At 50.0% G+C, this 12,516-nt stretch overlaps 1 protein-coding gene across 2 annotated transcripts in view; it reads left to right on the plus strand.

The window, feature by feature from the left end:
* The window catches only part of BMERB1 (bMERB domain containing 1), a 93,864-nt gene that overhangs the window by 77,900 nt on the left and 3,448 nt on the right, over positions 1 to 12,516 (plus strand). The window contains exons 3-5 of one of the 2 annotated variants that reach the window (XM_079120598.1): positions 5,075 to 5,148; positions 10,086 to 10,197; positions 11,258 to 11,340. In XM_079120598.1, coding sequence (XP_078976724.1) covers positions 5,075 to 5,148; positions 10,086 to 10,197; positions 11,258 to 11,340 — 269 coding nt within the window. Of the gene's footprint in view, positions 1 to 5,074; positions 5,149 to 10,082; positions 10,198 to 11,257; positions 11,341 to 12,516 lie in introns of both variants that reach the window. The other variant, XM_079120597.1, reaches the window with a different exon arrangement.

Here is a 12,516-nt window from a genome sequence, read left to right on the forward strand (position 1 = left end):
CTCTCTCTCTCTCTCTCTCTCTCTCTCTCTCTCTCTCTCAGGAGCTGTCAGCTGGGGGATTTAATTTTCAGGGTTCTGCAAAAGCCATGCAGAGAGTTGGGTGAATGTGGCTCATTCAAATGTCCAGCCAAGCTTCCAAAGCACTTGGCATGAACTATTTTAAATGTTTTTAGAACAATATTATTTAACAGCATTGGAAAATCATCATGATGCATGCTCTGGGGAGGGCAGATGTAGGTATGTTTTGATCCTGTTTTTATTAAAAATGCACCCCTAAGAGTGTATTACTCAAAACGTCATTTGCAGGTAACAGAGCATTTGGTTAACAGTGCCTTAATTCTAGGGTGACCATCTGTCCCAGATCACCTGGTCCTGGGGGGCTCCCAGGACATGGGACTTAACAGTGCTGATGCTGGGACAGTCTCAGGGAAACCAGGACAGTTGGTCACTCTAAATCATAAGGACATTAATACAGTCATCCCTCAATATCCAAGGGGTGCTGGTTCCAGGACCCTTGAGGTCACCAAAATCTGTAGATGTCCAGGTCCCTTGTGGAAAATGGCACAGTGTTTGCACATACCCTACCCCATCCCCCTGTGTCCATTAAATCATCTCCAGATCACTTATAATTCCTAACACAATGTCAAAGCTGGGAAAATAATTGTTAGATTATATTGATTAGGGAACAGTAATGAGAAAAAAAATGTCCTACACATTCAGGGTGTAGAGATGCGATTTTTTTTCCTGGATATTTCCCATCCTTGGTTGGTTAAAATTCAGGTGCAGAACCTGAAGACATGGGCAGGCGACTGTATCTATTTGACAAGTCCAGCAGCAGAGGGTCGGTGGGTGGTTCTGGGATGTCATCGAGGGTCCTGTTCTTCTCTTGCTTCCCTTCTGCCACCTCACCATCATGGCGGTGGCAGCTTTAGGACTGTGGGAACAGTACCCTAGGCTCTCAGCATCCTTCCCAGAAGCCCCCCAAACCCCGTCTCTTACATCCTGTTGGCCCGAAGTAGGTCTTGTGGCTACCTCTAGCTGCAAGGGACTCTGGAAAGTGGATGTCCAAAAGCAAATGGGGTCACCATGACTGGCTTCCATGGGGACTGGACATTTGGCCTCCTGAACACATCAGAGTCCTCGGACAAAGCAGATGGGGAGGTCAGTGAGGTCAGCACCAACCATGTGTACCTCAAGGGCTGTAGCCACATGGGGAAGAGACACCATGGCAAAATGGCAGGTGTTGTGGCTGAGGGCCGAATCCCCACGGTTGCTGACCAGTTTGGAACCAGTTTGGAACCTTGGGCATGTGGCTGGACCAGGCCAAGGTCACGCACCATTTCAGGTTCCTTCTTTGTGCTTGTTGACATTTTCTAGAACCTCAATGGCGATTAGCAATCCCATCCTATAATCAGATAAAAATGTCTTCTTAAAACCATCACAAAGAGGAATACAACCAGGAACGTTCTTTTTTAAAAGGTCTCACATGTCAGCTCTTTTCTCAGATGGCCCGCTTGTCCACACAATTTCCTCTTTCCCTTTGTCTCCCTGCCCCTTTCTCCCCTCTAATGATGACAGTAGACATTGTTTATTGGACATTTTACTATGTATGTCCCAGGTCCAGCACTTGACTTGCGTGACAATCCTAGGGAATTTTATCTTTGTTACTCCTTTTTCAAAGATGAGGAAAGGGGGACTCAGGAGACTTCATTCACGTAGGTGGCCCCTTTTAGTGCCAAAACCCTGGCTCCTAATCGCTACCCATCTCTCTCTCTGTCTCTCTTCCTCCATCTTATCCTCTCTCACCTTTAAAAAGTGATTGATAAACTACCTCTGTCAGTTCCGGGTTGTAACCCAAGAGTTCTCAGCTTCAGTATGATTGACAGTTCAGACAGGATCACTGTCGATTAGGGGTTGTCCTGTCACCGCAGGGTGTTTAGCAGCCTCTTTGGATTCTTCCCACTGGATGCCAGGAGCAATGCCCCCACATACCTCTCATCTTCAGGCATGACGATTGTCCTCGGGGACCAAAATCACCCTTGTTGAGCACCACTGAGGCAGCCAGGTCCCTGTGTTTGCTGTGGAGAAGGATTCTGGAGCCCCTCCAGCTGAACGGTTGCCAGCAGAAACCAGCAGGAACAGTCCATGCCTTCTGGCCAGCCCAAGCTGGCTCACTCGGGGCATCTGCCACCTGCGAGACGTTCCAGGGCGGGGCTGGAAAAATGCTTGGGGCGCCCCTGGCAGCGACCATGTGAGCTGCAGCAAGACACTCCTGCCTCTTGTCCTGAAAGCCAGATTGGAATAACACGGGCACTTCCTGACCCCCAAAGGGCCCCATGCTGGCGGTGGACTGCAGTGCCAAAAGGAGCCAGCGGATGGGGCTCTTGATGAAGACACCGCGGGATGCGACAGACGGATCAGCCAGCTCGGACTCTAAAGTCCATCTCTAGTCCTGGTCCTGATCCCATTAGTGGGAGGGACCAGCTGAGACTCTACCTGTTTCCACATCAGTAAAATGAGAATCTCGACAATCCCTTTGTCTCTTCTCGGGATGGTTTTCAGGAGCAGAGTAGGAGGTTGTCTCCAAAATGACATGGCCACCTGCTTTACTCTCTGTGGCACCTGAAGCATGGTCAGCCTTCCGTATCTGAGGGTTCAGCATTCACAGAATCAACCAACCAAGGGTCACAAAAATTGGGGGGGAAATTGTGTCCCTACTGAATATGTTCAGACTTTGACTTGTTGTCATTGTTCCAAAGTGACACAGCAGGGTGACTGGAGGCACAGCATTTGTTGCATTAGGTGTTACAAGTAATTGAGAGATGATTTAAGGTCTAGAGGAGAATGTGAAGGTTCTAGACAAACACTGAACCACTTTATATACGGGACTTGAGCATCCTGGGATTTGGGGGGGGTCCTGGAGCAAATGCCCCATGGAGACATGGATGACCGTGTCTGGGTCTGCCTCTGTCTCGGTGCCAGAGCGGTGCCAGAGCAGCTTCATGAGGGTCTTGGTTGTGCTTGCTGACGTATCCCCAAGCCTAGGACAGCATCAGAAGATGCTCCGTAAAGATGTGCAGAGCGGATGTGCACATTTCACTCTCAGGGAAGTGGTTAGAAAACAGATCTCAACTGCCATCGAGCTAATCAAGCCCCTTGTACTTAATGATTCCAATTCTGAAACTCTAAACCCCTCTCCCCAAATAATCCAACGAGAAGGAAAATCCTCACAGTAGCAAACATTTATCCTGTAGTACCTGACATAGCACAAGCAACCTGAAAACCCACCTCTGTAATCAGATAAAGATGTAGTGTACACAGCCCTTACAAATCTATATGGTGAAGTTCCAGGCAGCCATTACAATATTATTTATAGTAAGACAAGTCAACTTTTATGGCACACACACCAAATAATGCATATAAACAATATAATGCATAATGCAAAATTGTGTATGCAGACCAATTACTGAGATTATAGGAGTAAGCGCCCCCCCCCCCACACCTTTGGTGGAAATACCGTGTACGATGTTTCTGTGGGGGAGAAATTTGGAAATTTCTATTGAAATACAAGCATTCATATCACTTGACTAAGCAATTGCATTTCTGGGACTTTATCATTGAGATGTATCAGATAAATGCCCAGAGGTCTATGCATACATAACTAGCTAAATAAATCACTGTATATCAACATAAAAGAATACAGTGCATTCATTAAAAAATGAATATATTTGCATGAACTGACAGGGAATTATGCCCAAGATATATTACTAATTGAAAAAAGAAAATGCCAGAAAAGCAAATTGCCAACATATTTTTGTATAATAACAATGGCATCATATATGGTAGCACAAGCATTTTAAAAATCAGGAGAAAATATAGGTCAAACTGTTAGCAATACTTTTCACTAAAGGATGAGGGACAAGCTCTCTGTGTTGTGAATTTTTGTGATGCTCAGGTTTTTTTTTTTTTTTTTTTTTTTTTTGGTACTAGGGATTGAACCTAGGGCCCACTGGGCTACACCCCCAGTCCTTTATTATTATTATCATCATTATAATATATTATTATTATTATTTTATTATCATTATTTTTTTGAGTCTTGTGAAGTTGCTTAGGGCCTCACTAAATTCCCTACGCTGGCCTCGAACTTCTGATCCTCCTGCCTCAGCCTCCAGAGTTGCTGGGATTACAGGTGTGCACCACTGTGCCTGGCCTGCTTAGAATGACTTCACAAAAACAGACAGGAAGAAAAAAATAAAAGTCAACAACAACCTGAACCTGCAACATGAGCTCCTGCATAACAGCCAACAAAAGCGAGGCACAAGAAAACCAGAAGCACGGGGTCAAGGAGTTACTCAGTGACGGAGCCTTTCGGGCAGTTGTTGGGATTCTCCTGAGGGTCAGCTTCTATAATGGCTGTGTGCATTCGTCAGGGTTTTCCAAAAAGATGAAACCTGTAGGATGTAGGACAGGGGATCTGTTGGGGTAGTTGGGTCCCAGGACCGCTGAGAATTCCCATGTAGGCTGTCTGCAAACCAGAGAACCAGAGACGGCTCAGTTCCTGGTAGAGCAGCTCAGTTCCGGTCCAGAAGCCTGGGAACCAGGGAAGCTGCTGCTGCAGGCCCAGTCCAGCCCTGGGGATTGTGGATACAAGTCTCAGAGTCCAAAGGGCAAAGAATATGATGTCCAAGGCCAAGAGGAGAAGGGCATCCTGCCCTAAGAGAGGGGCCGGGTGGGACAGAGGGAGGGAGGGCGACTGGAGAGCAGTCTGACTTTCTGCTTTTCCTTCTCCATCCGGGCTCCCAGCCACGCTGAGGCCGGGTCTTCTCACACAGTCCAGGGGCGGGAGAACAGTCTGCCCTGGAAATGCCCTCCTGGCCTCATCCAGAAACTGTGCTTCCCCAGCCCATGAGGCATCCCTCAGTCCAGACAAGTGGACACCCAAAGTAACAACCCAGCGCCCAGGGGCTGGACAGGGAGAACCCCCTCCCACGGGCCCTCTTTGTTCAAGCGGGGTGATGCTGGGGGCACGTTCTGTTGATGTGACCTACTATTGCATGGCGCCTTGTTTCCCCAGGATGGACGACATTCAGCTCTGCAAGGACATCATGGACTTGAAGCAGGAGCTGCAGAACTTGGTCGCCATCCCAGGTAACCATGCGCGGCTTCACTTCCTGCCAGCGGCTGCTCAGCGGCCCGGCCTGCTCCATCTGGACCCGGGTCTGGGAGACGGCCTCCGTCCCTCCTCCTAGCTTGGCTTCACTCTTGCAGGGCAGTGTCTTGAGCACATGGTCTAAACACAAGTTCAAGTCCTGGCCGCCTTTGGGACCATGGGAAAGTCACCTCTCTGAGACTTAGTATCTCTCTGAAATTAGAATATAATAGTACTAATATTACCTCATTTATTAACTATAAATATCACTGTGATAAATGTACATTGCAAACCAAGCGCTTAACTTGATATTTGGCCCAAAGAGTCCAATAAATATTAGCAATTACTATCAGTGTTGTCCTGTTGGGGAACAAGCAGGATATAGTGGTTACAAGCTCTACTTTGGAGTCAAATCTAGATTTGCTAGTTATTGGTGACGTGGCTTATTCGGCCCCGTCTGCCCAAGGGCCTTCCCTGCCCTTCCAGGCTGTACGGGACTTGAGCATCCTGGCAACAGCCTCTCCCTCACGCAGGTCTCTCTCTAGACTCCGTGCTCCTCGAGGGCGCACATCAGGTCCTGGTAGGCTCGAAGGGCAGGTGTATTGGGAGAGTAGACAAGAGATCTAGCTCAAGAACCTGGAGCTTGACAAGGAGTCAGCAGGCCACGTAAGAAGCCACCCTGTCCTTGATTCGAACATCCTTGCCATTCTGTAAGTATGTCCCAAGATGCAGCTCTGGGCAAAGCCTGGGCCGGGTGCTGGGCAGGCAGCGAAGGAGGGGAAGGGCTTCCGCTCTCAGGGGCTCCCCCGTCAGTGGGAAGAGACTCAGCACACACCAGGGTCAGCGGTAGCTCTTACTGAGCAAGAAGGGCAGGGTGCTTTAGAGCAGAGGCGCTCAGTCCCCCTCTGTTGGCCTCCGGGGGTTCAAGGTCAACATCGTCATTTGGGGTCGAGGATTGCGGGAGGATGGGGGCAGGAGCTCTCCGTGCCCCTAGGGTGTTGAGTGGCATTGCTGGCCTGTAACGACTCCATGCAATAGTATATTCCACCCCCAGATGTCACACCTGGGAGTGTCTACAGACGCTGCCGCGTGCCCCGATGGAGGGGGCAGCATTGTCCTTAAGGTCCAGCAATATGGGGTTGGGCCAGGCTACCCAGCTTCATGACCTTCATTGAGAAACTTAATCTCTCTGGGTCTCATATTCCTTATTGGTACAATAAGGCCAATGGTGTCACCTCACGTGGTGGCTTTGAACATGCCAGGGACAAGTGCAGCGAGCCCTGTTGGAGGGGTGGACCGGGCGCTGTTGCTCTCACAGGCATTTGCAAAGTGCCAAGCACTGTGCAGGCCCTGGGGGTGAACAACTGAGTGGACTCCTAACTGATAGGGGGTGACAGCTGGTGGAGGCAGCCTTTCTTTTGGGGGTGATTAACACAATCAAAAATGGACTATGGTAAGGGCTGCACCACTCCGTGAGTACAGTGGGAACAGGTGGGTTCTATGGTGTGTGAATCATATCTCAATAAAGTTGCCAAAACAAGTTAAGCATCAAACATAAAACAGTAAGTGAATGGGAAAAAAATACTACAGTCCAGACACTACCCACTAGGAATTCTGACTCAATCGGTCAGGTGTGGGGCCCTGGTAATTTTGAAAAGCTTCCTAGCCAGGCAAAGAGGCATGTGCCTGTAATCCCAGCGACTGGGGAGGCTGAGGCAGGAGGATCACGAGTTTCCAGGCCAGCCTGTGTAGCTTAGTGAGACCCTGTCTTGAAATGAAAGGAAACGGGCTGGGGATGTGGCTCAGAGGTAGAGCACCCCGGGGTTGGATCCCCAGGACTACAGGGCGTGGGGACAGCTTGCCACGTGATGGTGATGACCAGCCAGGGTGAGAGCCACCAGGCTGTTCCACTCTTCTAGCTCTTCCAGGCGTGACTTGGTTGGAAGGTGCAGAAACCCATCCAAGTTTATGTAAACACAAAGCAGCCAGTCACCACAAGGACAAAGAAGTCTCCTTCAGCCAGCACACAAGCATTGTATTTCTTTTGTGTGGTTTCCAGAACAAATCGCCACTAATTTGGTGACTTAAAACAACCCAAAGAATTTTCTTAAAGTTCTGGAGGCCAGAAGTCTGAAGTCAAGGTGCCGGCAGGCCATGCTCTCTCCAGAGGCTTCGAGGAGACTCTCTCTGTCTCTTCCACCTTCTGATGTCCCCCAACAGTCCTTGGCTGGCAGCTCCGTCATTCCAATCTGCCTTTGACGTCTCCTCTTCTGAGGATGCCAGTCACTGGGTGCAGACACCACTCTAATGAGTATAACTTAATTTTAGCTTAACTAATTACATCTGCCAAGTAATTTCCAAATTGCTTTGGAAATAGGCTCTTTCTGAAGAGGGTAGCTATGAATATTTGAGAGGACCTCTTTCTGATGAGAGCAGACATGAATTTATCAGTGGGGGTGGAGGGAATTCAACTCACTCCAACCTCCCGAGGGCTGGAAGCAGAAACCGGGAAGCCAGTGGAATGTTCTTGGCCGCCTGACCTGTTTTGGGAACGAATTCTATTTCCCCCTCTAGCACCCGAGCCAGGGAAGGCCACCCGCTGTCCCTTTCAGGACCTCCCTAAGTAACAGTCCAGTTCCCAGGGCTTCTCTGGTCCAATTTCCATCTCCCTGGAGATGCAGGTGGGTCACCATGTCCCCCTTGGGAGGGAGGATTCCCAGGGCCCATTGATAGCTCTGCAGGACACATGGGAGCCGACCAAGGCAGAGGAGGCCTGAGCGTGTGACCGCTGAGTCCACCAAGGCCAGGCGAGGCTGTGGCAGCCTCCGGAGCAACCATGGAAATGGGGCCTTTTGGTAGACACAAGACCTTCAGAAGGAGCTCCCCAAATTCAGTGATCATGATGAATATTTTCACGCATGCAAAGAAAAATTCACGATGAGCAAAATATCAAAAGTGTGAAGAAGGATCGCCGGCGACATTTGACGGGCGGAGGCCAGGGATGCTGCAGCCTGCAGCCTGGATGCCGAGGTCCCACCAGAGAACGCGTCCTGCTGGAGTGAAATACCGCTGACCTTCCCTGCCGAGAACACAACTCAAACCAGGTCCGGGGCTCCGACGCTGCAGAGCCCGGGCCCTACCCCAGCCCCACGGATTCCCCCACAAATGGCTGCTTCCTGTGTCTTCCGTGCAGAAATTCAGAGCCCCCTCCTTTCCTGCCTTCCCAGGCCCCTCTCCCTACCATCCCCTCCATCCTCCTCTCTGGGCATCTTTCTCTGTATTTCCTGGACCAGTGACAGGTTTCTAGATGGATGTAGCTGCATTTAGGAGAAGAAAAATGAACGTTTTGGCAACCCACTGATAATAAAGTATTCAGTGAAGAGTAAACAGACAATAAAATCTTGCTTTTTGAGCCAAGGTCAGAAGATAATTTGCCAGTGTATCGCTAGCTGGGGGACTCTGATTGAGCAATACCCCAAGCCCTGAAGTCTCACACCACCTCCATTGCCACCCCACCTCCTGAGACCTGAGGACGCTGGGGTGTGGCTGTGAAGGCCTCTGACCTTCCCCTTGGACATAAAAATAGTGTCACTCTCACAGGGTCCTTCTCACCTGGGGGGAGGTTTTGCTCCCCAAGGGATGTTTGGCAAGGTTGGGAGAGAGCTGGGGTTGTGGCTCCGTGGTAGAGCACTTGCCTAGCAGGTGTGAGGCACTGGGTTCGATTCTCACCACCACACAGAAATAAAATGAATACAGTAAAGGTCTAGCAACATCTGAAAAAATATATTTAAAAAAAAGGTTGGCAGACATCTTTAGATGCTCTGACTTCTGCCAGTGGCTAAGAGATGGTGCTGACAAGTGATTTGGGGAATCAGACTTGCAGCCCCACCACGGTCAGTGTCATGCCCTGGTCACCAGTAGCAGTGGCCAGGAACTGGGGACTGCTCACAATTCCACTGGTGGCCTTTGTTAAGGAGACAAACCAACACTCTCTCCTGTTCAAATCCACTCGGCCCAATGGATCTGTGGGTTCCATGTTCACAGATTCCACCCAACACAGATGTTGTAAAATTGGGGAAAAAATATTGTCTCTGTATTGAACATTGTACAGACCTTTTTTCTTGTTGTTATTTCCTGAACGATAGAGTATTACAAAACTATTTCCATAGCATTGACATTGCATCAGGTACTATAAGTGATTTGAGATGGTTAAGTCTACAGGAGGATGTGCAGAGTCTCTGCAAACACTGCCCTTTTATACAAAGGACTTGGGTTTTGGTCTCTGTAGGGGGAACTGAAACCAATCCCCCAAGAAACCAATCCCCCTGCATACCAAGGCATGACTGTTCTATATCCTTATCCCTAGTTCTGCTTCTAGATCTGGAGATTGCCAATGCCAGTCCCTAAGTAGACAGACAGACAAGCTGCCTGCATTTTTTTATTCTGAAGGAATTTGGGCAGAAAGAGCTGGAAGTGTGTTTAAGTTTTTACCTCTGAGTATTCTCTGTTTTGACCTTCAGCCCTGTCTTTTCTTGCCCTCCTGGCCCTGGGTATTTGGGAAAGGCTAATGTTATCAGCATTGCCAATTTTCTTCTGAGAAACTGGTTTACCCTCACCACAGAGCAGGTCCCTCCTGCACAATCCCCCCTCCAGACCCCTCCCTGCCAGCCCTGCGTCTTTTGCAGATCCCCCTTGCTGGGTCACTTCCATTTTCTGAGTGCTTGCCAAAGCCAAGTCTAGGCTGAGTCATGTACTGATATTACTGCACTTCTAGCCTCATCGTGCATATTTTACAGATGAGGAAACTGACACCTGAAGAGGTCAAGTTGCCTCTTCAAGTTCACACGGTGAGCAAAATGGCGGAGCCCCCAGACTTAAGTGCTTCGAGTGGTTATACTCAACTGTTTCTTTATTGATGCTTTCTTCTTCCCAGAAGAAGAAAAAACCAAGCTGCAGAAGCAGAGAGAGGATGAGCTGATCCAGAAGATCCACAGACTGGTGCAGAAGAGGGACTTCCTGGTGGATGACGCGGAGGTGGAGCGGCTAAGGTGAGTGGGGCACGTGGCCCCCAGGCCCCAGCCTTCACTTCCCACAAAACCATGCTCTGCTTCCGAGAGGCCTTACCTGACCCACACGGCCTTCACCGCGCGCTCCGGACACCCACCCTAAATGAATCCCAGCCTTCTGGCCTGGGATTCATATTTAATAGTAACTCCAACCCAGTCCCAAAGGTCTTGCAAAGCCCCATGTGTCTTAGATGAAGGTTGTTTAGGGAGGTACCCTGGGGTGGGAGATGGCATCACATGACAAATGGCAGAGCTCCCTACGTATTTTCCCAACTCATCAAGGCAACTTCTAGAAACTTCTCCTGTCAGTCTCTAAAAAAACTCTGCCCCCTAGATTACCTTGCTTCCCTCTCCTGCCCTCTCAGTGTCCCAGATCTTGTCTGCCCCTTCCCTTCCCCACAGTGGCTCCACGGTCCTTTTATACCCATTCATACTTGCCATTTTCACCTGGGCAACCACAGGCCTGGGAGCCACTGAAGGCTCCTGAGGAGTCTGGGCGTAGGAAATGCTGAATATGTTGATTCTTAATAATTTTTGTCCCCAGACAAAGCCTTTGAAGTCTCTGTCCTTGAGGAAGGCAACTCTATTCTATGTCCTCTGAGGTCCCTCTCCAAGATCCCTGGGATATGCCCTGCCTTGCTCTGTTGGGCTGGGACCACCTTGACCTTGACGAGCTGAGGCCACTTGCTCTCTAAGACCTGCCACACACCTGTGGGAGCACAGGTGACCAGGGTGGCTTGAAGGTCCAGGGTCAGGAGAGGTGTGGCCCGGCTCGCAGAACCCCCAGCAGGCTGTTTGGGTCCTGGGATGTCCGCCCCTGCTCTGGGGTCTCGCCCTAGCTCTGGTTCTGCCTTTACCCTTTGTCGCTATGTCTCTGGCTCAGGGCAGTTCATGGAACGTGACTCTCACACCACAGCCGGGGCACACGACACGCAGGTACATCCGCAGAGCCGAGCCTGTCCCATGTGTGCAGCATCTCAGCCCTTCCCTTGGCTCCCAGATGTTCCCTGGCTCACTCCGCTTCTCTCTTCTGCCTTCCCAGGGAGCAAGAAGAAGACAAGGAAATGGCGGATTTCCTGAGAATCAAGTTAAAACCTCTAGACAAAGTAACCAGATCTCCAGCCAGTGAGTGCATTCACCATTTCCCCCGCGGGAGAGAAAAGCCTGTGTCAAAGAGGTCTGGGGCCAGGGGAAGCCTCAGAAGGCTTTCCTGCAGTCAAACTTGAGCATGGGGTGGCAGCAGGGCAGGCCAGCTTCCGGAGCCTTCTGCATCCCAGTACCCCAGGCCCAGGTTCTACCCCTGCTGCCTTGAGATTTTTAGTAATTTTGGACCCAATGTTTTCATTTTGCTCTGAACCCAGAAAATCATGCAGCTGGTCCTGACAGCCGTGGTCCTTCCCTAATCACCGGGTGTGGTGAGGCTCAGGGGACCCCGGCTTCTATTAGGGCTGGGATCTCTGGGAAGGCCAGAAACACGCGCTTCAGAGTAGGAGTCTTGGGAGACCACCGGGGTCAAGAGGTTTTTTTGTGAGATAAGTTTGGTAAATGCTGCAAGGTTGACCCTCGATTTGGAGGTACCAGTGTCCACTAGGACAGGAAGGTGATGCTAGGTCCTCCAGTCAAGGATGTCCTCTCTGTTGGCTCCGTGATTCTCAAATGGGTCCCACTGCCGTATTCCCAGGGCCGCTCCTTCCGTCATGAGAAACAATGCCCAACTTAATCTGATCTAAGCAAAAAAAAAAAAAAAAAAAAACAAAAGGGGAGACTTTTGGGAGGAAGAGTGACCAGAAATAGGGCCTCAGAGACGGGACACTGTTAGGACTTCCTCACTCTCCTTCCATTTCTCATCTCTGTCCTTCTCTGCATGCTAACTTTATTTTCTGCTATTACGCAGCCCTTCTCCCTGGGTCAGAATTCCAGAACCTCCCAGGCAATGCCAGATGTGTTCTCCTGGTATTTAAACACACAAATCTCAGGGAAAGACTCCGATTGGCCCTTCTTAGATCATGTTCCCGCCTCTTAGACCCATTGGGGTACTCTGATTGGCCAGGTCTGTGTCACATGCCCTCCCTCTCCAGCAGCCACACGGACATGAGCTCTTACCAGAGGAAGAAGGACGGGAATCTTGTTGGAAAGACAAAGACCAAAAGCTGCCACCATATGTACAAAGGCCAACCCAGGTTCTCTGCCATCTCACCTCCTGTGAAAACAGCTGAAGAGGGAGGAAGAAAAGAATGAGGAAGGTTGCTGGGTGTGGTGGCTCACACCCTTGACTCAGCAACTGGGGAGGCTGAGGCAGGA

Source organism: Sciurus vulgaris (assembly GCF_902686455.1).
Source record: "Sciurus vulgaris genome assembly, chromosome: 18".
Taxonomy (NCBI): Eukaryota; Metazoa; Chordata; class Mammalia; order Rodentia; family Sciuridae; genus Sciurus; species Sciurus vulgaris.